The sequence below is a fragment of the Rhinolophus sinicus genome, linkage group LG01 (assembly GCF_036562045.2).
Source record: "Rhinolophus sinicus isolate RSC01 linkage group LG01, ASM3656204v1, whole genome shotgun sequence".
In the NCBI taxonomy this organism is placed as follows: domain Eukaryota; kingdom Metazoa; phylum Chordata; class Mammalia; order Chiroptera; family Rhinolophidae; genus Rhinolophus; species Rhinolophus sinicus.
This window is the reverse complement of record NC_133751.1, coordinates 37,699,814-37,727,327: the sequence shown is the minus strand read 5'-3', so window position 1 is coordinate 37,727,327 and position 27,514 is coordinate 37,699,814. Positions and strand designations below refer to the sequence as shown.

Sequence of the window (27,514 nt, the reverse complement as noted above, 5' to 3'; positions counted from 1 at the left end):
CTCCATCTGCTTTCTTACACCCAGACATCTAGCCACTCATAACTCATTGTTTCCTGAATATGCCGTGCACTGTAGTACAGCCACTGTCAGGAGGTTATGTTGCTGAGAATGACCTTTGCCCACCACTTGCAGCTGCTATCTGCCTGGAAAAGGGCCACTAATCTTCCAAGGCCCAGCTCATTTTCTTCTCAAAGATTTCACTGGTCCTTTTTCCCATTATGACCAGTGGACTTAGCTGCTCCCTTCTCTCATATCTCAGTGCTCTTTGTATGTACTCTTATTTAACATGTCATATGTTGGAAAGAACACTTAGTTTTAAAGTTGGAGAATTTTAAATAATGAATTCTAAATCTAAATCCCAGATGTGTTAATGAGGCGACAATGGTCATATCACTTAACCTCATGTAATCTCAGTATCTTCACTTGAAAAATGAGTATTATGTTAAAGAGTGTTATGAGAAATAAGTGAGAGATCATAGGTAAAGTGTCTAGCATGGTGACTGGCATGGGAGAGACCCAACAAGGATTAGCGCCCTTTCTTCAGAATCATGGGAACTAGAATTATTTACTTGTCCATCTTGCCTATTCTGATCTCCTCCAAAGCATTATTCATTATTGCACGGTAACTCGCTTAGCGTATTATTGAATTAAATGGATGTTGCCAGTGGGTCAATCAAAACACATTTAACTGTAGTTTTTTATAGTACGTGTCGTCAAAAGTTTTTCTGATATTTATCAAGATATCTAAAGTCAATGTGTGAGTCCATGGAAGTCGTAATAAAAATCCTACTGAAGAAAAGATAAATACTGTCAATATGTTAACAGTAGCCAATAAAAGGTTTGTTTAGATAGTCCCATAGTGGGAGTCAACAGAAACTGAACGGCGATTTTTCGATTCTTTGTGTTCGCTTTTGTGTGAACACAAGGCATCACGGGTAAATTTCTTGAGTCAGCTGGGACAGTCTTAGATGTGGTTAATTCCATGTACTTGAACCCAGCTGGTGGGAAGTGTCAGGAGGTTTGGAGCCTATCCCAGGTCATTTAATGACAACTCTTTGGGCCTCAATTTACTTATAGATAAAGCGAGGGGGTTGGGCTTTATGGCGCTATCACATCTTTTTGTGCACTAACCTTCTGTGAGTCTCTCTTTAGATGAGACAGAATATGAGTACAGTGGAAGCGAGGAAGAAGAGGAGGAGAATGACTCAGGAGAGCCCAGGTAGGAGAGCAAAAGCCAAGTCTTCTCGTTTTCCACATTCTGAATTGTGCTTGTGTGAAATTCACTTATCCTGTTGATTTATAGGTTCATTTTTAAGAATCTGGCAGGATGGTCTTATTTAATTTATTGCCCACAACACACTCATTAATTGGGAAAAATTTCCCTAGGCAGACTCTGACAAAAACGTGCAAATAAGCATATTCTTTATCTTGTCCTCCGAGATTTATGGTCTCTATTCTAAGACCTGTTTCCTCACACACATATAACGTGTAGAATAGGCAGGAGGCAATTATCTGGGTAATACAGGATGAAAAGTACCTAAAACTACAACTTTCCGGAGACCTAAGTGACTCAAGTTTTGGACTTGAGTCATTCAGTTCATTACTTCATACCTTGGAGAAACCCATTGGGGCACCCACTGCCCTTGCCACATGCCTTGGTATTTTCACCGTATCCTAATCCAAGAGGAAATGATTTCCAGGAAATCAGATTACACTGTAGAGATGAACCCTAAATAGAAACTTCCATGCCTAGCCTGTTGTCACATGTTGGACCCCAGGATCAAGTGCTGCTTTATTATTATCATCTCTACGTTTTGAATTTCACCTGACTTTGCTTCCGGCTTTCTGCCAGTCTGTTTATAAATAATTAATGCCAGTGTGATCACACTGCCAGGACTTCTCTTTCTTGAGAGAATTCAGTTGGCAGCCATTTGGTGAGTTCAGGGGCACTGTCACACACACCATGGCACACACACTGTATGTGTGAAGTGAAATTTATTGGGGGAAATGCACAGGTAGAAGCGTCACTGCGGTATATGGATCCCCACCTTTAGCCATCCAGTAAGGGGACCCCATTACTCTAGGAGAAGGAGCAGTTCCTGTACTGCTGAGGCAGAGCTCCCTGAACAGGGAAGGAGCCAGCTCAGCCAATGCTGCTAGAATATTCTAGGGGAGTGGGCTCTTCTTTTTGAGCTTAGACCTACCCAGCAGGATTACTGTTAAACCACCAGAAGAGGGCAGGAGTGAGCTGACAGGGCCACCCACGTTTGTTCTGTTTACCCCCCACAGGAATTCCCAAGATCAAAGACAGAAGGAGTGTTCTTCCCTGCCTTCTGATACATAGTGTGTTGGCTACCCCCGGTTTAGCTGCATAAAAATGATGACTGTCAAGTAATGACATGGTCTTATGAAGCAAAGGACCAAATGCCTTGCTTTCAGAGAAGTTACGCACTATTTTTCCAAAGCTCACCCAGGCGGGCATGTCAGCCTTCGATCCCTTTGTAGAGACTGAGAAACCCCGTTTGAACGAATACCTGCTAACCCGCATGTTTGGAATCCCTCAGTGGGCTGACCTAGCCCTGCCTTCACAGTTCTGCCATTGCAATGTCATTATGGCACATAGAAGATTATGTTCCAAGTCCTGTTGTACGGACACATCTAATTAATCTTCATGAAATCCTGAAAAGTGGAAAGGGACAGTGGTTACCTCCTTTTGAACTGAGGCAGAAGTCCAAGGGTGGTAACGGGCCCTCCGCCAAGTGAATGAATGATTGAGTCAGCAGGACAACTCAGACTGCCTGACGTTGACTCCACGTCAGTTCATATTAGCAGAGCAGCTTCGTGTGCACACGAGGTTCCCTCAGAGCTTGTGGCCTGTGTATATAAGTGCCATCGTTTGGGGTTTGTTTTAGAGTTCTGCACAAAGACTAAGTTTTGGAGAAGGCCTGTTCATATAACGCAAGCAGTGTCCATGCAGCGTCACAAAGAAAGCCTTTTTATGTCATTTTATGGCAGTATCTCACATAGTACCCTAACCACTCTCTAAAACAGAATGTCACCTCCAAGTCAACTGCCACCCAGTCTGCTCTTCCCCCAGCATTCTCCACCCCAGGTCTCGTTACCGCCATTGCCCTAGTGCCGAGACAAAACCTGCAAGTCATTCTTCACTCCACGCATTAGAGCCACCACCAGGTTTCACCCGCTCTGCTCCCAGATGATTGCCGCAGCTGCCATGCCCTCCACTCCCACCCTGGTTGAAGTCTCTACCCCAGGGCCATTGCAGTAGCAGCCGGCTGGTGGCCTTGCTTGCCCTCATCCCCCCTGCAGACTGTCGTTCATTCGGCAGCCAAACAGATCAGATCATGTTGCGCTCCCGCTTAACCTTTCCATGTGTAGCTGCCAAGGCCACGTGCTCTACCCGGACTGCCCTTTCTCTCTGACCCTCTCTGCACCACTCTTCCTCTCAGTCATTCTGTTCCGGGAAGACCGACTGGGGTTTAGCTCTTGGAAGAGGCCGCACCTGTTCCTACCACAGGCCTCTCTACAGTTGACCCTGAACGTGGTTTTGAACTGCACGAGTGCCCAGATGCAAAGGGTCAACAATATGAATCGATCTACGTCATTTTATAGAGAGGACTTCAGCATCCTCTGGTTTTGGTGTCCACAGGCAGGGTGGGGGTGGTGGCGGTCCTAGAACCAATTCCTCATACATAGATAACTAGTGATAACTAAGTTTGGGGGGAGTCCAAAGTTAGTTATATGCAGATTTTCTTCTGCGCAGGGGGTCAGCACCCCTAATTGCGAATTTGAACAAATTCAAGGGTCAATTGTACTTGCTTTTCCTTCTGCCTGAGGGTTCTTCTCCCCACCTCTTCTCATGATTTCATCATTTGAGTCTTAGCTCCACTGTCACCTTCTCAGAGAGGTCTTCCTTGATTACCCATCCACCAGAGTGGAACCATTAATCACCCCAGCACCTTGCCACTGTCACTCGTAAACTGTTGCACTTTATCTTCTATAGAATCCATTAATACCTGAAATTATGTTACTTGTAATTATTCGTGTGTCTGCCTAGTGATTTTTCTGTCTTTCCCACAAGAAGGTAACTCTAGAGAGAAAGTTTGGTTAGCTCCTGCTGTCTCTACTAGAACCTATGATAGTGCCTGCCTTATAGGAGCTGCTCAGTAATTACTGAGTGGGTTTCTTTCACGTGGGAGCTGCCAGAAAGATTAAAAAGGCTAGGTCTCTATGAACAAACAGGAGCCATTCTCTACGTGCCTGTTACTAGGCTGTTGTGTCTGTGACTTTTGAGTTTTTCACATGCAGTTAGGTGGTGAGAGGGCAGCCCTCGACCACCAGTGACATAGGAGGACTTTGTCGATGCTGTTCCTCTGTCCCCTTATTCTCTGCATCACACGTAGAAGTACACACATACATACATACAATCACCATTTTACAGATAAGACACTGGGGCTCATGGTGCTCAAAGGGCATCTGGGAATCAGTGAGCTGGTTTGAAGTCCCCGCGGCACCTTCTGTGGCCAGAACCAAACCACTTAACTTCACTCTAATGATGGTGCAGCGAGACAAGTCCTGAGCTCTTGGACTTGGCAGACTCGGGTTCTTGTCCTGGCTCAGTTGACCTTGGCTCAGGTGCTTCCCCTCCCTGGCTCATCGTGTCTTCACATGAGCAGCCTGCCCTTTGCCTTCTGGGGTTTGCTGAGAGGAGTCAGGGAGGTGATGTGGTGAGTGAAGGTGGCCTGTACTCATCTAAGTAGAGGAGGCTCCCTCGCTGCCCCCGATTCATTTTTATTTGTTGGCTTTGTTCTTGTCTTTCTTAAACATGAAAATAAGCCAGTCTGGGGCTCAGGGCTTGCACACCCACTGAAGACTGTAGAAACAACAGATCTTTGCCTTGTGACAAGGGTGAAGGAGCAATGTGGACAGTCGTGGAGAGAGATGATGACTCTGAGAATGTGACATCCCGCTAGGGATGCTGACAACGTGTGTATACAATAATCACACTGAAAGGGAGCCTGGGTACTAGTCTCACCTTCACTCAGTCTCTTTGGGGGTCAGTAACATAATTAGTAGAGGATCTAAGAGCCTGTGCTTAAGCATATGGCTCCTTTCGCCGTACACGAGTGAGATATTTGCCCTGATCTTGAACCTCAAGACCCACAGTGGTGATGACTGCCCTGGCCCCATGGGGAGTCCTGATCTCTGTCTCCTGCCTGCAGCTCCATTCTGAACCTGCCTGGGGAGTCGACGCTGCGGCGGGACTTCCTGCGGCTGCAGCTGGCCAACAAGGAGCGGTCGGAGGCCCTGCGGCGGCAGCAGCTGGAGCAGCAGCAGAGGGAGAACGAGGAGCATAAGCGGCAGCTGCTGGCCGAGCGTCAGAAGCGCATCGAGGAGCAGAAGGAGCAGCGCCGGCGGCTGGAGGAGGTCAGGACCCTCTTGGACGCTTCTGCACCCCACGGCCCTTGGCGGGGGCCACTCCCTGGGTGTCCACACTGTGGGCCCACATCCCACCCATGAGGTCAGGGCCAGAGCCTGTTCGGAGCACACACACCTTGGAAACAAAGGACTTCCCATGCCTGGCCGGGCGTGTGACCTTGGTGTAGTCACTTCACAAAAGCAGGTGAAGGCCTCAACCCTTCGAGCCTAGCTCACTTACCACCTTCTCAGGGAGGCCTCCTTGACCACCTGACTTAAAATCACACTTCCTCCCTCTAGCATGTCCTGCTGCCTGCCCTGCTTTATTATTTTTATGTAGCTCTGACCACCTTCACCGTTACTCTTATGTACTTTCACATATCTGGCCGTCCCCACTGGGATGGAAGCCCCCTGAGCACAGAGGGGTTTTGTCTGTTTTATCCCTGATGTATTTCTACATCATGTATCTCTAGTCCCTAGAACAGTGCCCAGCACACAATAGATGCCTCGTAAACATTTGTGGAATGAATGGACTAAGGTATGAATGAATGAGTCACTGACTGAGAAATGAAATATAGGTGTTCACTAGACCACAGTGAATAGTCAGGTAAGTGAAATGTCACGTATGGAAAAGCAGGGCCTGCTTTTATTGGTATTTCCACGTCCTTCCAGACAGACTCCCTTTGCTACGCAGGGCCTATCTTCCTGCATGTGGGCAAGACTTGCCTTCACCGCAGGCATTGCTCTCATTTTTGTGGGAAACCATCCCACCACCCATACTTTCCTGCATGGCTTGTCCTGGGCACGGCTCTCACCCTGTGGTCTTAATAGACGTTCCTTAAAGCCTCCTTCCCAGAACCTTGCTCTGAGGCCTCCTTCCTCTGCCACATAAATCAAAGCCTGTAGACAATTAGGAAACTGAGAGATCATAGCTATTGGGGAAGTTGGATGGCAGATGAAAGAAAGGTTCACTAACTGTACTAACTGTGATTTTACAGTTCTCCCGAATACCATCTCGTTCCCCATTAACGGTTTACAGCAATGCACTTGCAGTGTCAGGTGGCCACTGCAGCTAGAGGGTGGTGAATTGCAGGCAGCAGGAGCAGATTGCTTTTTAAATGGCATGTCCAGGTCCAGCCTCCCTGGTTTAAATCAGTGAGGGCCTCAGTTCCAGTTTGCAATAAATCCCATCAACCTCATTATGTCCCTGGAATATTAGTATGCAGACCAGCAGCAATAATACCCAACAGTTGCAATTACTGAGTGACTTCAGTGTGCCAAGTACTAGGTCGGGTTCTTTGCTTATAACCAAGATTTTACCTACTGTCATTATCTCTTTGCATATATTCATTATTTCTCATGCAAAATGCATCTAGTCTCCATTTAACAAGAGGATACGGAGGTTCAGGGAGGGGAAGTAATTGGTTCCAATGTCCCAGGGCCAGTAAGTGCAAAGCCAGGATTCATACTAGGTCTCCCTGATCCCAATGACCACATGGGCCCTGAGATGGTAAGTGTAGATGTATAATTAGAGCTTTCAACTGTAATCCTCAGAATTGCACTTTACAGGTTTCTGCAAGCAGCAATAGGCAAGTGAAGCACTTTCCTTTCTAAGTATATAAGTCTGTAATATTGTCTGTGTGAAGAATGGTCAGTACATGAGAAGTTCGGAGCTCACCATCCATTAGTGTAGGATTTACACCGTCACAGACAGCGGCACTGCAGGGCTATGGGGCAGAGGCCGGCAGAGGAGCTGGCAGAGGTGAGGAAACTCACTGGCAGTCTAAGCAGTGAGTTTCCTCTAAGCTTCTAACTTTTTATTGTGAGCGACTGCAGGTGTCCTCAGGCAGATTTCAGAAGTGAAGTACAAACTATAGCAGTGGAGGTGCCTGCTCCTCTGGTTACTCTCCTGGGCACAAATTGAAATTGTCAGAAAGGAGCCCCAGTGTCATCTCCTTCAGCCCACCAGGCCAGCGTTTGGCCTCTTATACTGGCCTCCAGTCCCGAGCCACACCATTTCCTCTAGGCTCCCAAGTCTCCCGAGTACCAGAGGCCTCTACTGGTTGGATCCAAGGTTTACTCCCTTAGACTGGTCCAGCTTCTGTCCCTATCTAGGCAGTGAGTGCCCTCTCAGGCTCTGTCCCCAAATCCTGCCTTCCCTGCTTCTTTCCTGGCTTGTGGTTAATACCTTCCTCTTTTTAAAATTTTAGAACTCTTAGCCGTTGGACCTAGACCCTCAGTTAGTACAGAGTCTTTTCAGAGGCTGCATTGTATTGTTTTAGTTTTTGGATTTTCTTACCTAGTACAATTTATTTCAGCTTTATGTGTTTTTTCAAGTTGCTGGAATAATCATCTCTCACAGTTACAAAGTACTTACTATATGACAGGTACTCTTTTCAACATGTTATATGAATTGTCTCATTTAATCTTCCCAATAGCCCCAATCTAAAGGTAATGTCACTGAGCCTCAGAGAGGTTAATAACTTGCTAAAAGTCACACAACTTGAGAGGAAGCCAGGTTTCAAATCCAGGGGACTGGACTTCAGAGCCTAAGTGCTGTCACTACCTTTGTTGTGCCTCTCAGCTCATGAGCCATACTCAGCATGCTTTTCCATAGTCGGGTGTTTTTTAATTTTTTTAACTTTATTGGTGTGACATTGGTTAATAAGTTGATGTAAGTTTCAAGTGAACATTTCTATAATGTGTCATCTGTGTATTGCATTGTGTGTTCACCATAGTCTTTACCTGGTCTCTTCTTCAGGGGTCTTTTACCCTGAGAATTGAAGGATTCCTAAGGAAGGGCAGAGAAGCTGCACCCAGCAGGGGCTCATCTTTCAGCCTGTTCTGGCTTTCATGCTCCCAGCCAGAGCTACTGCTGAGAAAGCCTCATGTCTCTTTCTTTGTGGCATTTTCTGGAGCCTCTGCCTTGGATGCAAGTCAGTGTTCAGACTCCATGGCAGACAAACCTCCACATGGACACACCCTCTAAGTCCCCGCACAGGTGTCTGCATGCACAGAGACGCTTTCCTCTGTGTCCCAGCGTGCATGAACCCTGGCTCCTCACCAGAAGCTAGAATGCTTGTGACCACAGGACAGCAAGAGATTGTACTGGCTTTATCTTTTGATCCTTTGTCTTGCCCCTATTGTTCGATAGAGAAGAAAAATAAATCCTAAATACTCAGATCGCTGCAAATTCTGAACCCCTAAGTAATGACTGTCTCTGCCACTAGGGACTCCTCTCCCACGTCCTGCTCCTACTGGATACCCGTCCACATCTGCTGCCCTGGCCTGGAGTGACAACTTGTGTTTCTGGTGTCCTGAGTAGGAACGTGGGCTACTTTGTCACATGGAAGCAGTTGAAAACCATAGTTAGAGTTTGGAATTTCGTGTCACTATGGGTCAAGTTGGCTTGTGTAGACATCCTGGGAAACACACCCCCGTTTCCAAATACAGGCCCTTCAGATGCTCTTTTGGTGACACGAGGCTGTGTAGGTTGTAGCCTTCATGTTCCTCAGTGATCTCAGATGTCACCTCCTACCAGAGCTTTCTAAGGAAGCTCTGCATGTCCTGTGCTATTTATGGGTAGCCATGTGGATTAGGCTGGGTTCTAAATCAGTATCTGTATATTCTTAGAAGGACTTTGTACACTGAATGTAGCCATTTATCATCTTTGTGAAAAGGACGTGGCTTCAGGCCAATTAAACAGTGTGTGCAAGACTCTCAGCTTGTGACCAATGATAAAATACAATTTACAACTAAGTTCCAGGAACTTGATTAAACCCAGCTCAGGTGAATGAGTCCATCCGTAGTGAGAGAAAGTATGCGTAGGGCCTCTTCTGTTTTTGTTCAGTTCCATAAAAATGTCCATCACTTGGCCTTGATAAAGCACAACGTGTTTTATTCTCTATCACAGATTTAGGGGCCAAGAGGTATTAGGGCACGCCCTCTGCCCATCTTCTCAGACTGACCTTGGGCAGAACATTTGTGATGATGCCTGATTTTGCTCAAGAGTTTTGAGATGATATTAGTGATTTATGGTTGGGTGTTTTTTTTCAACTTGTTAAGAGCCTTCTATTCCTTCATTTGGGGGAGAGAATACCCGGGAATGAATTAATTTGACCCCAGGAGCTCTAACTTGCTACGTGGTAGTAGGTTTTATTCATTGGAGAATTTTAAGTGTTTCAAGCCATCTAGGTCTCAAGACAAACATAACATCATCCAATGATCAAACAACCAGTTCTAGCTAATACATACTCTACTGTTTTGGTTCTATTGCCTGAATTTTGTTTTTTTAAAGAAATACTACCGGTATCTTATTGGCAGTAATAGTGGAGCCCTGATGTACAAAATGAGAGCCTGGCAGTCTAAGCAGCGAGTTTCCCATAAGCTGCTAACTTTTTATTGTGAGTGACTGGGGCTTTCCATGATATAAAGCTCAATTTTTTTTTTTTTTTTTAAAGCATATGGTAGAAGAAAAGAAAATCTTCTTCCTATTCCTATAAGCAGTCATGTGACAAAGGTATGGATGCCTGCCTCCACTCTGCATTCTCTGTGCAGGAGCTGGAATGCAGTCTGCCCTTGTGAAGACTAGATCTGTGAGGGGAACACGCATTCGGCAAATAACCACCCAAATAATCCTTATCATTGCCAGAGTGATACAGTGAAGAATGCACACGAAGGGAGTGTACCACAGGGCCGGGCGCCTGGCCTGGCTTGGAGGCCTCTTGGTCACAGTCCAGCTGAAGGAGGACAGAGGGGCATGTGGGATGCCAGGCAGAGAAGCCGAGGCACGGTCTTGCAGGGCTTCGTAGGCCTTGTTAAGGAATTTTGACTTTTCCTCAGAATAGGGAGGAAACATTGAGATATGTTAACCAAAGGAATAGGACCAGATCTGTGTTTTTAAAGGCAACTTTGGCTGCTGCAAGGAAACTGATTGGAAGGAGCACGAGTTGGTGGAAGAGACCAGTTAGTCCAGGCCAAAGAGGCTGATGCTTGCGTTGGACAGTGGTGGAGTGGGGGTTGAGCAAAGTGGATGCATTCTAGAGAGACGTAGCCTGTCGGACATGCAGGACTGGTGGCTGATCCGACGTCAGAGAAGAAGGTGAGTGGGCAGTCGCAGAAGGTTCCTGATGTTGGACTGGAACATCCAGGTGGAGAATCAGGTGTGGGAGCAGGAGGAGGAGGTCACCTTTGGAAAGTAGGGCGTTTCGGATTGCTGTGAGGCGGCCAGTGGTGACGCCAAGGATGCAGCTGGGTTGTGTAGCGACAGCCACGTAAGAGGGCAGAGGAGGGTTTGACGATGGGAACAAACGGGAATTGTTGGTTCATGGTCATGGAAGGACATTGAAGAGAAGCGAGTCTGGGCCTGAGCTCTGAGAACTCAGTGCAGGGGAAGAGACGCCAGCAAAGAAGATTGATAAGGCCGTAGAACGAGCAGCAAGAGAGATTGATCTTGTTGCACAGAAAATCAAGGATTCAAGCGGAAGGACAGAGTTAAAGGGGCCAGCTCTGCAGAATGCTGCCCAAAGGTAGAGTTCGATAACAGTGTCCTTTAGTTACAATGACAAAGAAGATATTTTAAAGGTAATTTTTGTGTAGTACTCTTTAGAAACATAGTTCCTCTGTTTTGGAGGAAGAGAAACAGCTTGCTCAGGAAGTCGGATCTGGTTTTGGAGTAGAAAGTCATTGATTTGAATTTGGGGTTCGCTACTGTGCACTCCCTGCATGCCCTGGCAGGTCTCATAGTCCCCCACACACCCCACTTCCTGAGCTCTGTGGGGAGGCTACTTACTACTAACAGAGCTTGTTCCCACCACCAACTTGTTCTAAAAGTTGACCAGGAAAATGGACATGAAAGACCTTTGTCAACTGCCAAGAGCTACACAGATCTTGCTTTTGAAGGACTTGTCAAATCCAGCTTAAATATTGCTAATGAAACCCACCTCCGGCTTCTATTTAGAGAACGTTTCCTATTTACATGCTCATGCATTTGTGGTCCGCTTTCGCTCACATTCTCTCTTAGCATTCACTTTCACTCAGGATAGCCAGGCACGTCTCACAGAATCTGTGCCAGCTGGAGCCCAAATCCAGAGAAGCTGCTGGTGTGTAAGGTTATTTTTTGGAACCTAAGTAGTTTCTCCCAGATGCTCTTAGACCCCCCTCTCCCCCATAAAGGGCGGGGGGGGGACGGGGTAGGGGCAGGAGGAAGCTGCATATCTCTCTAAAACTCAGTATGTAGGACAACACAGTAAAGCTCTAAAAAAAAATCTCATGGGCAACAGACCATTTGGGGAAATTCTGTTGAGAGTAGTATTTTGGCCGACAGCTATCTTCTTTAATAGATGTAAGTTCTTTAATTTTTTAGTGCCTCAGTTTCCTCACTTGTAAAACTAGAAATACAAGTAGCATTTAACCTCTGGGACTCATGTGAAGACTAAGTGAATTGATTCATAGAAAGCCTGAGAATAGCACCGATCCTTAGAACACACTCAGTAAATATTAGTTGTCATTATTATTGGAGTGGGTGCCTTCAGCTGAAGTCAGAGGTATCGTTTCCAAAAGTTTAAATTCTTTTATGTGCAGCAGTAAAACCCTCTTGAATAGATTAAAATAAAATGTACCAACAAGTAAGCTTTTATTTATGCCTTGGGAAGAATAGTTGTTATAATACTAATAGGAACTCAGTTGTGTCATTAAAAGAAAAAATGTCAATAGTTTTTGAATCGCAGGATAGCAGATTAGTGTGGAGGCAACGTGCACCAGCTTTGAATTGTGGAGACCCTGCTGTAATTCTAGCTCTGTGGCCGTAGGCAGATCACTTACCCTCTCTGAACCTCAGCTTCCTTATAGGCACAATTAAGATACTGTTTACTTTGCAGGATTGTTGTGAGAAGTAAATGGAATCATACACTCGTATACAGAAAGCTTGGCATCATGCCTGACCCAGGAATGGACTGACATTGTTGGATGAATATTTTATTGTTATTTTGGAGCAGATGATTTCAAAGTTGTTAGTGTTTGTTTGTTTGTTTGTTTGTTTGTTTGTTTGTTTGTTTGTTTTAAGGGTTTTCTATTTAGATAGCAGTGCCCATTGCCTGCCTGCCTTAATTCTCTAATGTACCTTCGCTGTTTACTATAAAAGCTGGACGTTCCCATCCCTTTTTGAGGGCTCTTTTCTGAGAGCACCCCTCTTCCTGTGTCTTGCTAGTAAATCCGTCTGCTGTTAACTTAGTCAGCAGTCGTGGCCTTGCTGGCACAAGGAGGCAGCCCATTCGTCCTCCTTCCAAATACACCTCGTTTAGAAGGATCAACGGCCACCTAGAATGTCTCCTCTCCCTAGCCAAGCCTCAGCGGACCTTCTCCTGGAGAACTCTGCTTTTCAATGGATTCTCTTATCAGTATTTCTCGCTGTCATTTTCAGTGCTGTATAATTATTATGATCCCATCATTGCTACCAAGTAGCTGCATCACGTCTCATCTCCCACCAAGACCTAAACAAAACCTATCAGAAGACAGAGACCTTGTGATGCCTGAATAGTAGTTTCTGGGCATCAGGGACACAGTACATTAGGAAGATCTCTTCATCCAGAAGGAAGAAGCCAGGTAGTCCAGGGAACGGTAAGAGGCTGCTTGGGGTTGAACCCGGCTTTACTATTTACTGCCTTTGTGATCTTGGGTAAGACATGACCTCTCTGCCTCAGTTTGCCCATTTATAAAATGGGATAGTGATAGTTTCAAGGAGTAAATGAGTTAGTATATACAAAGCACTTAGAACAGTACCTCGTACCAAGTAAGTATGTGAGTAAGTTCAGGAGAGTTGCACAAGAAGCGAAAAATCTTTATTTCCCGTTGTCTGCCTTGTTCCTAAAATGTTATCTCTTTTTAGGGTGAGGGTTCAATGTTGAATGCAGCTTCAGCAGGCTCAAAGGGCAGAGGTAGGAGACGCAGGACAATCAGTGTGGCTGCCCCGGTGCTGCATTCTCACCCACTAGACCACGCTCCCAGGCCCTCAGCAGAAGAAAGCACCATGAGCAAGAACAACCCTCCCCTTTCAGGGCCTGGAGTGTTAATGTATCAGCACTGCTGAGAAATGGCCTTTAATTTACTTCATCATTAACTGTAGGCATCCTAATGTGTGCTGCGAGCGGTGGTCGCTGGTGGGGGGCAGACCAGCCCTTTATTCCTGGATGTCGTTAGCATCAGCATGAAGACTGAACGCTTACTTTCCAGCTGGGGTTTTGCTTTGTCATTCCAGTAGCAGAACAGAAATTATGAAGCAGCTGGGGGCCAAACTGGATGCTCATTGTCCCGTGCAGGGCCTGCCCACAGGTCTCTGACAACGGCCTGCAGTTGCATGAGTGTATGTATCATGCCTGTGCCTCAGGAGGCCACGTGGAACGCATGGATTGATGGCACCTTGCTTCTCAGTGGATCCGGAAGGACTCCTTGTTCTAACGCACCGGCTGTGCTGCAAGAGGCCTACCTTTCTCTGCGTAGGCTTCTGGATCCTCAGAGGGGTGGGATTTCCTGCCAAGATGAGGAAGTTGGGCTGAAATTCCTATACTGACTCTTAAAATGCTACTGATACTTGAAATCCTTTTGCCCAGACCCCTTCCTACACTTTCAAGGAATGGGAAGGACATGCTAGTATGTTATACTTATCGCATTTCATACTAGGGAAAAAACCAGATTAGACATTGCTGACTGTAGGTGGATGGCAGGGCTTTTCAGTGACAGCATGGAACGGGTGTTATAGACCTGCCTTCCACTCTCTAGGATCTTCAGGGAACCTCTTTTTATTACCTCAAGTCTGAATTTCTTGTGTTTTCACAATTATCATTCGTAATGGTTCCTAACCACAGAGCTATGACAACAAAATAGTTTCACAGAAAGTATTATTTCACATGACATTTAAATCGAATTTCTTTCATTTCACTCTTATTTTCTTCAGTGACTAATTTTATAGAATCATAGAGGTCAGGGAATGTAAGGGATCTCAAAAGTGATTTAATACACTTCTTCTCTCAAAGCAGAATCCCTTGGATAATATTCCCCAAACAGAGTCATTTAGTCCATTTAACATATAATCTCTGCCTCTACCTTTAGAGGCTTGAGGCAGCATACTCTATTTTTAAGCAACTTGTTCCATTGTGGATTCAAGTGCTTGTGAATTGCTGCATTCATATAAGTTATGTCAAAGAAAATTAAAATGCCTTCAACATCAGCCCCCAAAATGTTGGGAGGCCATTCTTGCTCCCCTGTCTGAGACCCAGGAAAATGCAGGTAGCCATTCTCCGTAGAGAAATTGTTGTGGCTCAGAGATAATAAGGAGATTGTGAATAATACACTGACGAGCATCTGGAGAAGATGCGGGCCCAGAATTCTTCACGAAGCCTCCTCGCCACTCAGTGTGTTTACATGCACAATGACCAGGTTGGCACACACGGACTCAGAGCTCATCTGTGGAGCTGCCCATTCTTCCAAAGTTGGCCTGGGCACTCGAACGAAGAGTTTCAGCAGTTAATTTCCAGGAAAGCTCTGAATGGGTAGGGTGGATTTTTTATCTTTAATAGTAAAGTAAGCATAAAAAGAAAAGTATGCGGTCTGTCTGGCTTCCTCAGTGGTTCTCTGATTATTGTTTCTGTGAATAAAAGGTAGGTAACAAAGTAAAGCTAGAAAGAGGGGGAAATGGCCACTTGAAAAAGCATAAGACAGCATCTTTCACTTAGTGTACATAAATGTCTCAACCATCTTCTTGCCGAATCCAAAGATAGCATGGCAAGAGCCTGACACAGAGCATAGTCCTGGTTTTGCACTTGGACCTGAGTGAACTTGGGCAGGCTATTGGCCTGTATGTGTCTGTTTCCTTATCTGTCAAAAGGGGAGGATGATAGTAGTTTGTGCCTAAAAGGATTGTGGCAAGGATTGAAGGAGTTAATACGACTCATCAGGACAGTGCCTGGCATCAGAGGAGGTGCTACATAAGTGTGTGTTCTCAGTATTAATGATTATTATTCTTTTTTCTTATTCTGATGACTTTTTTGTATATTGAATTCAGAGGTGTCAGACTGCTGCACCATTCCTCTAATGTCCTTCCAGTTAAACAAAAGTTTGGAATCCAAGTTTTAGTTATACGGAATCATGCCCTTGCCCTGCTGAGGTTGGTTTGCAGTGGTCTTTCCAAAACTGAAACTTGAGCAAATGTTCAAATGGGCAGATGGAATGCCCAGAAGCTTAAACCCTTCTGGGCACAAGCACAGCTCCTGCAAAACTGATACAGAACCGTCCTATGTAAGTGAGGGGCATGTGTGCTCTGCGGTTGACTGAAAAGACCGTACTGGGTCCTTTCATATTGAGTGTCTTTAATGGAGAGCCCCTGAGTTGAGGGGATGGTTTGAGGTACTTCCCAAGGAGCCCGACTTGATCCTGCACCAGCTGTTTGTGGTCCGCTGGAGGCTGACTCGAGTCCTCCACAGTCAGTGGGGTCCCCTCTCAGTACTTCCAGGAGATGGCTGGGATGAAATGCAAGTGGAACTCTCTAAGAGAACACTGGAATCCTGCTCCGTTTTCACTTCTTACTCTGAATTGTTAGCAGTTTTTGTTTTGCAATGCAGCACATCCTTGCTTAGACTCTGGAATGAACAGACCTGTGAAATCACCTAATCTGCCCCCTCGTTGAAATTTGGGTTAAGGTGACTTGTTCAAGGTCATACAACATTCACTCATTCGTGAAACAAATGTGTATTGAGACTGTGTGGTCTGCGGTATTTGTGTTGGTGGAAGAGCAGGACTAGAATCTAGTCTTACTATTTCTGCTCCAGTATTTTTTCCTCCAAGCTATTTGCCTGCCTAAGCTACTCCTGTCCCCGGTAACATGTCACATTGCAGCTGTGGGATATTAATTCTCAAATGTGGGTGTTACCTCTGAGTCTGTATAACGGAAAACATGATGTATGTAAAAGATAGACCGAGGACCCCAAAACCTTACACAACGGCATCTAGCCTTGTTTTCCCCAAATCTACCAAAAGAAAAAAAAGCAGCCAAGTATCTTATCTGACATTTCTTAAGGATATTGAAGGAAGTGCTGATGGTGACAGGAGAGATGTGGTATCTTTTTATTGGTTCCTCCCCACACTCTCACTGTACTTCCCACTACATCTCCAATGTACTTCCCACCACATCGCCAACTGACAGAATATTCTCCCAGATACTAGAGGCGGGCGGTAGTAGGGCATAGTGTGGAAACTGTGGAGTCAGACCGACCTGGGCTTGATTCCACACTCTACCATTTTCCAGATACGTGACATAGAACAATTTACTTCACTTCTCAGAGCCTCAATTTGCTTATCTATACAATGGGAATAATAATAATAAACTCTGTAGTCACATTGTGGGATTAAGAGCTGAAGCATGTGAATCACCCAGTCCAGCAAATACCTGATATTCAGAGACAGTGCCCAATATGATGATTTGTATTCATTCCATGATTTTCCCCTAACTTATCATGTGGCCATCCTGAGAGTCTATAAAAAGAAAATTTAGGAATGACATTTACCCCGTTTATCTCATACAGCAATTGTGAGGCTCTATTTAAAATAATCTATGGTGAAGTACTATTTTAGGTTAAAAAAGAAAAAAAAAAAACATACATAGAGACTACAACCCTGTACGTTTTTCCAAAAGATCCTTATCCTTACGGAATCCTTAATGTGGGTTCTGGTCCATGGTACAGTCTTTACGATTAGGAAGGAGATCGTGTTACGTTTCCCTGTAGGTCCCAGCCAGCTCTGTGTGTGCTATGCAGCTCGCTTTAACCAGCCAGTGAGAGAGCATCGCAGGATCAGAGCAGATTGATCCCCACTGCCGTGAAAACAACTCTAACCACATGCTCAGGTGATGTAAACAGACGTCTTCATCAACAAAGAACCAAATCACAAGTCTACAATTTCTTCTTTATCTTCATTTTGATCTTTCCAAGGGAGATTTTGAGGTTTCAAAAGATATGGCGGGCCAAGATTTGTTTTTCATTTGTTTGTTTGTATATGACTTTTCTTCATTCCGAAAAGAGGAGTTACGGTAGCTTACAAAGATTAAGACAGCAACGAAAAATAAATGAGAAAATAAAGTAGAAGGGACTGTAAAATAGAAGAGAAAAACAAGAGGACGTGAGGGCAGGGTCAGTTCCCAGAATGCCTGCGTCCCGGTGCAGGGGTGGAGGTGGGAGGGCACCAGTCTGACTCCAAGAGTCCGAGCAGCTAAGAGAAGAGGGAAACCCAAAGGATTCGAGATTCACATTGTCCATCAGGTAAAAATAAACGTGTTACTCAGGCGAGCTTTCTGAGATAATTGAAAACCTCTACACTTGCCTTGTGGTGGGGAGTGATGCTGTGAATAATGTCTGAGGTGATGTTCCTGCCATAAACACAGTGATTAGTTTTACTCAGTGGTTCTGATAACATTGTAAAACCCAATCTATGGCCTAGGAGTTCATCAGAGTCACTTCTATAAGAGCCAGAGCACCCTGTGCAATTCACACCTCTGTGCTGGTTGAACTTAATCTAAAAAGAACATTTAAAGAAACAAAAGGAGAGAACGCTCAATTCCACAGCCTTTGTCATGAACGCCCATGAGAGTTCTTTCTTATAACTGTAATAAGAATTGAATGTTTAAGAGTTAAGGTGATATTCCCTTACAAGAATTGAAAGAACTGAAATTCTACATAGTCAATTTGAGATAAATGCATTTGAGGGTACCCTGAGCAGGGCGCAGGATTATTTTCCTCATTAAAATGAACAAGTTCATAGACTTGAAAGTGCAGCCACACAACCTCTGCCTGGATGTGGCCTGAGGGAACACCCACGGAGAGGATCAAACTGTTCTAAAAAAAGAATCATTCTTTGGGAACACCAGCAGAAGACAAAGGGGACGAGAGCCCCGTGTCCTACTCCACAGAGTAAGGCCAGAATGATTTTAGCCTGGAAAATTTTCAGAGTGGGTATTATCAATCATCCCTCAACCAGGAGAAAAATTAAAAAAAAAAAAAAAACAACTAAGAAACTTGTAAGAACCCGCTGAATATCGAATTTTAAGTGATACAACTTTTAGAGATGCATCCAAGAAGATTTGTATAAAAAATATACTTCTGGGCAGTTCAATCTAGGTGGGGCATCTGCCAAGAGTTTTTGAGTAGTTGGTTTAAGCTGTTCTTTCTTGAAAACAGAACTACTAACATCTTTATGCATAATTTTAATGAAATTTAGAAATGATTTTCCTATTTTCCACTTTCAACTTAGAGTCTTTAGTCCCTTATTTTATTTTACAGCCTTTCTCTAAGATGGCAAATAGATACCATGCTAATGCCAATTGTAGATGGTCTCTGTTTAGGAAAACATTCTTAGGCCTTGTCTGTACTCAGCATAAAAGAATATTCTGGCCTGGAAGGGCATAGAAAGGTGAATGGGGTGGTCTGAGGCTCTGCACGTCTTTCTCCTCTTCTCTTGCTACCCAGTCTACAGTATTCAATGCAATAAATGTCAATGGTATCAGGCGCTATATTGGATACAGTGGGAGATAAAAACTAAAGTGGAATGGAGACCCTGCCCACAAATAGCTTTCAACCTAGAGTACAGAGTAGGTAAGACAGACAGAGAACCATAATCTGAGGTAGTGTGATGTGAACTATAAGTACTGATAGGAAGGAAAATACCACCCAGGAAATACAAGAGAATGCTCTGTTGTCTTCTTTTGCCCCAGATTTTTACCTGGTTCAGTTCAATAAAGTTTTCTGTGCACCTGCCAGGTTCCAGGCCCCAAGTGAGCGGCTGGGCATCCCCCAGGATCAAACACAAGCCTCAAACTGCTACTTCTAGCAAGAGTCTTAAAGCTTTATAAAGGTGTCTGCTTGAGGCCCCGGACTTGGTCCCTTTCTGACATGTTTTCGTATGTCCCATCAAACAGCCTGACGCCCAGGAGGAGGGAGAGCAAACATTTTTCCCGGAAAGGCATTAACACTGAGATGCAGCAGCTGGAAATTGGCAAGGTGCCTTCAGAAGGTTGGGGAAGTGATTTATTTTTCCAGGCTCGCCACAGGAACCAGAGCTCTGGCAGATGCCTCCATGAGTTAGCAGCAGCTGATCTGAGTGAGATCAGTATTAATTATTAGTCACTTTTGAGTGTCTTTCTCAGAAACTAGAGTACTTGGGAAGCCCAGACCATCTTGAATTGCAATCACTACTGTGTACACCTTGCATGGGGACCTGAGTGGCATGTGATTTATAAAGTAGTATCGATTCCTGGCAAAGAGGTTGAAAACGCACAAATCCTTCACATAAAAATCCGCTAAATCTTCCAAAAGCTTGATTTTTTTTTTTCCCCCTCAAGAAAGAGAGCAATGGTCGGAGTGAAAAACTTGAAATGTTAGCTAAATTAGGCCTATTTCCTGCCAGGAGCCAGATCTGTACACATAATTATTGTATTCTCTATGCTGGCATTGATGTGCTTTGGTTGAGTGTTGGAAATATCTCTGTGTTGGGTCTGCAGTCCAAATTATTCAGTCAGTTCCCATGATGTTTTCAACTCATATCGTCCTTTATTATTTTTCTGTAAAACAAATCATCGCATGTCTAGAACTTGACTCCTGTCTATCCCCCAACATACTCCTCGCTCCCTTTCCTAAACCCGCTTTTCCTCCTCTGTGGTACCATCTGCCTCATTCCTCAGCCGGGAACATCACTCACCCTCACACACCCCATAGTCACCACGCTGCCTGTTTTATTCTTGCCAAATTCTAATTTCTCCTCTTAAGTTGGTGCCTACTCTAGTCCTGGTAGAACAACTGGAAACCTGGGTAGGTTTTCGTCTTTTTTAACGTTGGGCTGCGTCGCCGTCCTCAGCGGCAGTTGTGAACATGGACTTCCCCACAGCCTTTGTTTCACCCATCACTGCCCTGTCATTTTCTGCCCAGATCCATAGAATGGCCTCGCACAATGTTCCAGCTTCTAGTCTTGCCCCCTCCTGTGGCAGTGGGGAGACCTCTTGAAAATGCACGTCTGATCGTGGCATTTGACTGCGTACAGTTCCCCAGTGGCTCCCCATCACCTGCAATCTAAGATGGACAAATAAATAATAATGTGGAAGTGATACAACTTGAGTCTCAAAAAATGCAGCTGATCTCCCAAGCCTCAGAGGTGATGGGAAGACAATAGCAGCCCAGGAATTGCGGGCGGGAACCACCTCAGGAAGGCCTCCTCATCCTGGGCTCCTTTGGTGTTTGGAATGTCTGTGGTCCGTTTAGCTGGGGCTGTGACAGAGCTTTTGTATTAGAAAGCCGTTTCCCTGGTTGTGCAAAGCTAGCTTGTCAGTGGGATACCGTCATAATCCATTCTATTTTGAATAACTCATTTTTCCTCAGCCAGGCAGTGAAGTGTTGTTGAGAAAGTTAACAAGGGAATGGACCCCCTGCGATGTCCCCTCCAAACCTAGTATTTGAGGAAGAAGAAATCCTAATGCCAGTACTGGGCTCTGACACAAAGGGAAGGGCCTGTGGCTTTTCTCCAAAGGGGCGCTAATGGCATGTGGCGTGGGGAAGTGCTTTGTAATGTATGACTATGCTGCACATTGCGGGCCCCTCATGCTAAGTGGCGGGCATGTCCTTCTGTCACTGGGACAACCAGAAAACCTCCGACTCTCCCCCACACTTTCCAAATGCTCCAGGGACCGGGAACAGTATTATCCCTTGTTGGGATACATGAGCGCCTGTGACTGCTCCTGAGCTGTTCTTCTTTCCTGAGAGTATAATGAAGAGCCAGATTAATTTGCGATCTTTCTATCACTCCTGTTGCCGCTTCATCTTCTGTAGTGATGAGCTCAGATTGGAGTCACCCTGCTTGGCTTTGCCGTCAAGCTCCACCACTCAGTGGGCATGACCTTGAATGTGAGCATAACCTTAAACAGTTACGTAATCTCTCTGGGCTGCGGTTTTTTTCATATAAAATGGAGAATAATAACAATATCGACCTCAGAAGATTTTTGTGAAGATTAAATAAGATAAAGCATGAAAGGTGCTTACCACATAGTCCACTGTCGGAGCCATGGTTATAATTGTATGAGATGCTGATGGTACCTGAGCTTAAGGGTCTTGAGCAAGAAGTTGAAATTGACACTCAAAAGTGAATAGTCCAGAAAATAAAGAAAGGCAGCCTGGTGTGTCAGAAAGGGTAGTGGCCTGGGTGGGGATCAGTAAATTCTATTGAGCCCTCAGCCATTAATTACTGTATGGACTTGAACATGTCACTTCACTTCTCTGGTTTTTGCTTTGTCTATGAAGGGTTTGCCCTATGTGGTGTCGTAAAGAATGGATGACATGAGTATTGTGAATGTGTTTTAAAACCTATAGAATCTCATAAACCGTTTGGTGAGATGTAATAAGTAACTTATTACAAAACTACCCCTGATTTGAAAACCTCCGTCAGGCAGTTGGGAGACAGCTCTTAATGGGAACTTCTCAGGAGAGACATAAACTCAGATAGGCTACTTGCATGGTAAATAGCAGGGTGTTTCTGCGTGACACTGAATTGCTCTCTGTCACCCCATCCTTGCCAGTGTGTCCCCCAATAGTGCAGGAGAGACAGCGCCTTCAGGCACGTAGGCATCTCTCATTAAGAGCTCACTCGTATACGCAGTTCTGCACCCTTCCCTGCTGGCTTCCCTGCGCCCACCCTTCCCATTGTGCCCGGTTCCTTCAGGGTTGTCTGCTTGTTGCCCCACAGCAACAGAGGCGAGAGAAGGAGCTTCGGAAGCAGCAAGAGCGGGAGCAGCGCCGGCACTACGAGGAGCAGATGCGCCGGGAAGAGGAGCGGAGGCGTGCAGAGCATGAGCAGGTACAGCTGGGACCAGGCAGCCCCGCAGGCGGCCCCGCTGTGAACTCCAGCACCAGCTGTCTCTGGGGCGTGGGTCACCTTCTCTTAGGACTGCACAGTTGAAGCAGGTTCTTATTCTTTCTCAAGCAACTCTTCTCTCTCACCTATTCAAGACGTCAAAGCACAACCTTGGCAATGCCCACGCATTCAGCCTTGCTTCCTGCCCAGGCCAGAGTCTGACACACCTTGATCTCCTGATTCTCCCAACCTGGGGTATCTCCTTTGAAGGTAGCACTGCAGCACGTGCTACTCTTTCATTGCTTCAGGAGAGCTTTTCTACTCAGGCAGTCTCTGGTCTCCATGACTTGGAGCCATTGATGCAGGCCCCTTTCTCCTTGTCAGAATCGCATTCAACAGCACAGGGCAACTCTGCAGGATGGTTCTGTTCCAAAGACATTGCACAACGGCATTCAGCAATTATTTTATCCCTGCTGCTTGCACAGGAGCCTCTGCACTTTATAGCATTGTTAATTCCAGGTAGCCCATAAAGAGGGAACCAGTAATGAAAGCTTTAAAATGTAGCTGGGTTTATTAAAACCAAAGAGTCATAGCAAAGCACCGAGCCATCTGGGTAAGCTGTTGCAGGTAGCGGGCTTGTGCCTTTGACTGCATTGAAATGCTTTTGCTTTGGTGCTCATACTTTTCCTGTTTTGTGAGGAGGTGTCTGGGTGTTGTTTTTTTTTCCCTCCTTCCTTCCACACTTAACTTGGCAGCTCTTGTCACCTTTGAAATTACCGGTTCTTTTTCTCTCTCTTTCTCTCTTTGTGTTCCTCTGAATTCTCTGCTGCCTACCTCTCCAGGAGTACATCAGGCGACAGTTAGAGGAGGAGCAGAGACAGTTAGAGATCTTGCAGCAGCAGCTACTGCATGAACAAGCTCTACTTCTGGTAATGGGAAAGCCAAGAGCCAGCTGAACTGCTCTGTGTTCATCGTGTGTGTGTGGGGGGGTGTGTACATGCATGAGTGTGTTTGTCCTCCTAGCATGCCAGTCCAAAACAGGGGATCCTTCAAGCCTCATGGATCTCACAAAATCTCATAGAAACTTCACACATTTCCTGACCCAGTTTGCCGAGTCTTAATGCATTTAATATTCTTGTTGTGTATTCTTTATTAAGTCCATCTATCTGGAAAACTGTAACATGATTCCAGCCTTATTATCAGTTCAGACGGTTTTTGAGACCCACTGTGTTTATTGCAGAGTAATTTTTAAGGTCATTTGCAACATGCTGGAATACAATCACAGCAAAATGTGCCTCTTCCATAAGAACCCACTCAGCTCTGCAGTCATATTTCATTTGCAGACTATTAGTTTTACCCTTACCTTGGAAACATTTTGTGCTCCCTGCTCATGCAGTTTCCACTAGAAGTACTTTTTTATTATTATTGCACTGCTGTCCAAAGGTATATGTTTTTTTTTAAGTGAATGTTTTATCCAGTTTCATTATGATATTTTTTAGCCAGAACATAATCTTAATAACAGTTCTTGTTGATCCAAGTTCTGTTAAAAGACGATCAAAGCAGTATCTTTTGCACTCGTTTAGTTTTGTACTTAATCATATATATTTGAATGGTTTAATTAGCAAATCAGGAAGTGGATGGCTCCTTATGGTCAGGGGTTGTGTACTGACCATCCAGATGTTATTATTGCCACTTTCCTGGTTGTAATTCATCAGTGATAAGTCACTTTGCAATGGGTGGTGTTCTGTAGGGATTGCCATTAAAGCAATAGTGTTTTCATTAAATGCCACATTCTGTGTAGATGCTAACCCAAGGCTGTAGCTTGTCTCTCCAGCACATCCTGATATCCTCCTGTGGTTCTGTTAGTATTGAGGTCTTTTTTTATTTACCAGCACTTTTGACTCCATTGCATGCTTAGCTGGTCCTGGCCAATGGTTCCTGTGTGGTGATGTGGCCTTTTTTTGCTGCTCTTTCCTGATCTGGACAGGAATATAAGCGCAAACAATTGGAAGAACAGAGACAAGCAGAAAGACTGCAGAGGCAGCTAAAGCAAGAGAGAGACTACTTGGTTTCCCTTCAACATCAGCGGCAGGAGCAGAGGCCAGTGGAGAAGAAGTCACTGTATCATTACAAAGAAGGGATGAGTCCTAGTGAGAAACCAGCGTGGGCCAAGGAGGTAAGTGAGCAAGCAAGTGTAGTCACGCCTTGTTGGCCCGGCTATTGGCTATAATGAGTTCATCCAGTCACAGCGGAGAGTTAAAGTAGTGCTGTGAAGCTAGAAGACAGTTCTTCATGACGTGCATGCTTTGTGTTTGTGAGAGTCATAGCATTATTTCTGTAGAGAAATAGCAAGGCACCTTCATCCATTTATAGTTGGATTTTGTTTTGTTTTGTTTTGTATCTGCTGATGCAGTAGATTTTTGTAAGCAACAACAGGGAGTAGAAAAACAATTTTCCTTATAGGAGCCCCATTGAGTTTGTAGCATGAGGATTTTCAGTGACTTTTCTATGGAAGAATATGATTTAGGAATTAACGAATTCTAGGTAAAATCATTTCCCGTCCATACCTGGGCCCTGAAACTGATCATTAGCATTGTCACTAACATCCCCTTGTCATTTAGGTCATTAAGGTACCGATGGAATGCACAGTTGGCCTCAGACTTGTGTTTGAGGTATTCATTTCCAGGGTCACCGCTCATTTGTATTTGTTTTGTAAACATTTCCAAAGTAGTGGCCCTTCATTTGCTCACCTACTAGATTAAGGAAGGAGTTTCAGGAACTTGTCTCTGTGATGAGCTATTTTTTAAAATCTCATTAAAAACTGTTTGGATGGTAGAAAAAAAAGTGTGTGATAACCAAATGGGTAAAGCAAACAAACAAAATAATAACTAACCAAGATCAACAACCCTTCCAGAGACTCACGGTGTCACGTCATGTGCACAACACCCTGGTTTTCAGTTCTATCATTATTTGTGCATCTAGTGATTTCCTTTATTTTTTTGTGAGTATAGCTAGTCATTTGAAAGGATGTTGGCATTATTTTGTATTTTGTTCTAGTATCTTCACGTATTTACAGCTAGAGCTTATTTCAAGTTATCTAGACTATGATGTTAATATTACCAGAACCAGATTTCTTATAGAAGATCCTATTTTTTATAAAAATATTTCTGTCTTTTTAGTTTTCTATTCTATCTTATATATATAGAATATGCTTAAAATAGTGCCCTAATGTTAACGACAGTTGTTTATGGGACGAAGAAACTACAGGGTTTTTTCTTTAAATTTTTTTATACTTTTATGTACTATTTAAATCCTTTGTGGTGATCATGCACTATTTTTACAAAAATAACATTTTCTTTTAAAACTGAAAAAAGTTAAATCCGTAGAGAAAATCATTCATTCATTGTAAAGAACGTTTTTGATTACTTTCCCTTTGAGTCTGTAAATATGATTGATATTTACCTATGTCTGTAACAGCTGCCTCTCTCTCTCTTAGATCAATAATTCAAATGTGTGACCCTACTCCCAGGTGCAGTACTGACTCCTTAATAACCCACCTGTTCTTCCAGCTAAGCAGAATCACTATGCTATTAAACAGCAGTTGACATGCATCCTGGCTGGCAGAGATGTGCCACCTTCTTCCCCTGCTAAACCATTGTCTAGCCATGCCAAGTTGAAACCCTCAGCTAAGCCAAACTCACAGCTCCTGATTATGGAAGATGTTCAGAAGGCTGGAAAACTAGCCTCTACTAAGCTAATGACGGTAGCACCTGCAGAAATTAATGATTCCAGATCAAGACTTCTGTTTGAGCAGCACTCATGCAAGAAACATGGACCAGCTTGTCCTATTAGACTTGGTCTTAAAGTACAACTGAAGCCTTAGGAGGCCTCAAAGACCATAGAGAGATCTCAAAAGTGATCTCACTCACAAGAATGTAGCCCACCTACCAAGTTAGGATCTAAGGTCATTTGTTTGTCCTCTCCCAACATCTCCAAAGTGATAAATCCCCAGCTGTCCATTGCTGCAATTAAGGAGGGCCTTAGAGACTCATGTGGACCTCAGGCAAGAGGGCCATGAATTCATGCATCCCTACAAGTACCACTGCTCCTCTGACAAATGCTGCATCGCTAAACGACTTCTCCTTAACTCATGACCACCCGGCTTTCAGTGTTCCCAGCCCCAAGCATAAGTTTAGGACAGGGACACCTGCATACCCCATTGGAGAAGATTGATTCCTTGCAAAGCATCCCAGAATTCCTCCTTCCCCCTGCGCAGCTTCCTCATGCATAAATGTACCAGAAAGGGGGAAAAAATCTGGTGTAGTTACCACTTCCTTCCTTCTACCTCTTACCCAATACATTCTGACTTGAACTGAACCACTTTGACTTAATTGTTTTCTAGTTACTACTTGTCCTCATCATTAAATGTCTTGGTCTATCCTCTCTATTCAGAACCAGTTCATAGTTCCCGAGCTTTCAGAAGCTGTGACACTCCTAGGGGCAAAACTTTGCAGTTATTACCAAGGAAGTTTTCTAGAACTCCTAATTCCCCTGTGTTTCCTGGCCAGGCTCCTAGTAGTAAAAGAAACATAGCAGTTGAGCATGCAAAGAACATAGCTGTGTCATCAAGCACTCCTGAGGTTCCCTGGCCAGCATAAGTCTGGGTCACCTCTGATGGGTGACATCTTCCAAGGTCTCAGGCTTCCCTAGCAGCTGGTGCTTTTCCTTTGGGCTTCATGCACTTCTAGACATGTGGGAACATTCTTTTGGGATTTCATACTTAGTCCTATCCCCTGGGTGTGCCTAACATAGTCCAGCTTCCAACTAACGATCAATCTATTCACGAGACAGTTCCCAAGTCTTAGAGTGGGTGTTCATATTTTAGAAGAAAGATGAAACATTTAGATGATAAAATGAGTGACAAGTGCTAACTTTGGGATTGGAGTGACTGGTGTACAGACAAGAACAAATAATTGTCTGCCTTGGTTTGATTCCTTGTTATTTTTAATACCCACTTCTTAAAATGGGAATAAAAATGAGTGTGAGGATGATTATCTTCTTAATCTTTTAATGTTTATCATCAGCAATGTATGAACTTTTCTTTTAGAGTATTATTTACAGATTTCTTTTCTTATAGTAGGAAGGTAGCCAAACAGTAGCACACATTTCAAGACTTGAGATACGGACAGTAACACTAGCTCAG

General features: G+C 44.5%; 1 protein-coding gene across 8 annotated transcripts in view; it reads left to right on the top strand.

Annotated features, from left to right (window-relative positions):
- TNIK (TRAF2 and NCK interacting kinase) overlaps nucleotides 1–27,514 on the top strand; it is a 363,557-nt gene that overhangs the window by 271,133 nt on the left and 64,910 nt on the right. For 5 of the 8 annotated variants that reach the window (XM_019735221.2, XM_074327881.1, XM_019735211.2 and 2 more), the window contains exons 11-15: nucleotides 1,153–1,219; nucleotides 5,241–5,445; nucleotides 22,204–22,314; nucleotides 23,154–23,240; nucleotides 24,299–24,487. In XM_019735221.2, coding sequence (XP_019590780.2) covers nucleotides 1,153–1,219; nucleotides 5,241–5,445; nucleotides 22,204–22,314; nucleotides 23,154–23,240; nucleotides 24,299–24,487 — 659 coding nt within the window. The remainder of the gene's footprint in view (nucleotides 1–1,152; nucleotides 1,220–5,240; nucleotides 5,446–22,203; nucleotides 22,315–23,153; nucleotides 23,241–24,298; nucleotides 24,488–27,514) is intronic. The other 3 variants (XM_019735248.2, XM_019735239.2, XM_074327892.1) reach the window with 1 other exon arrangement.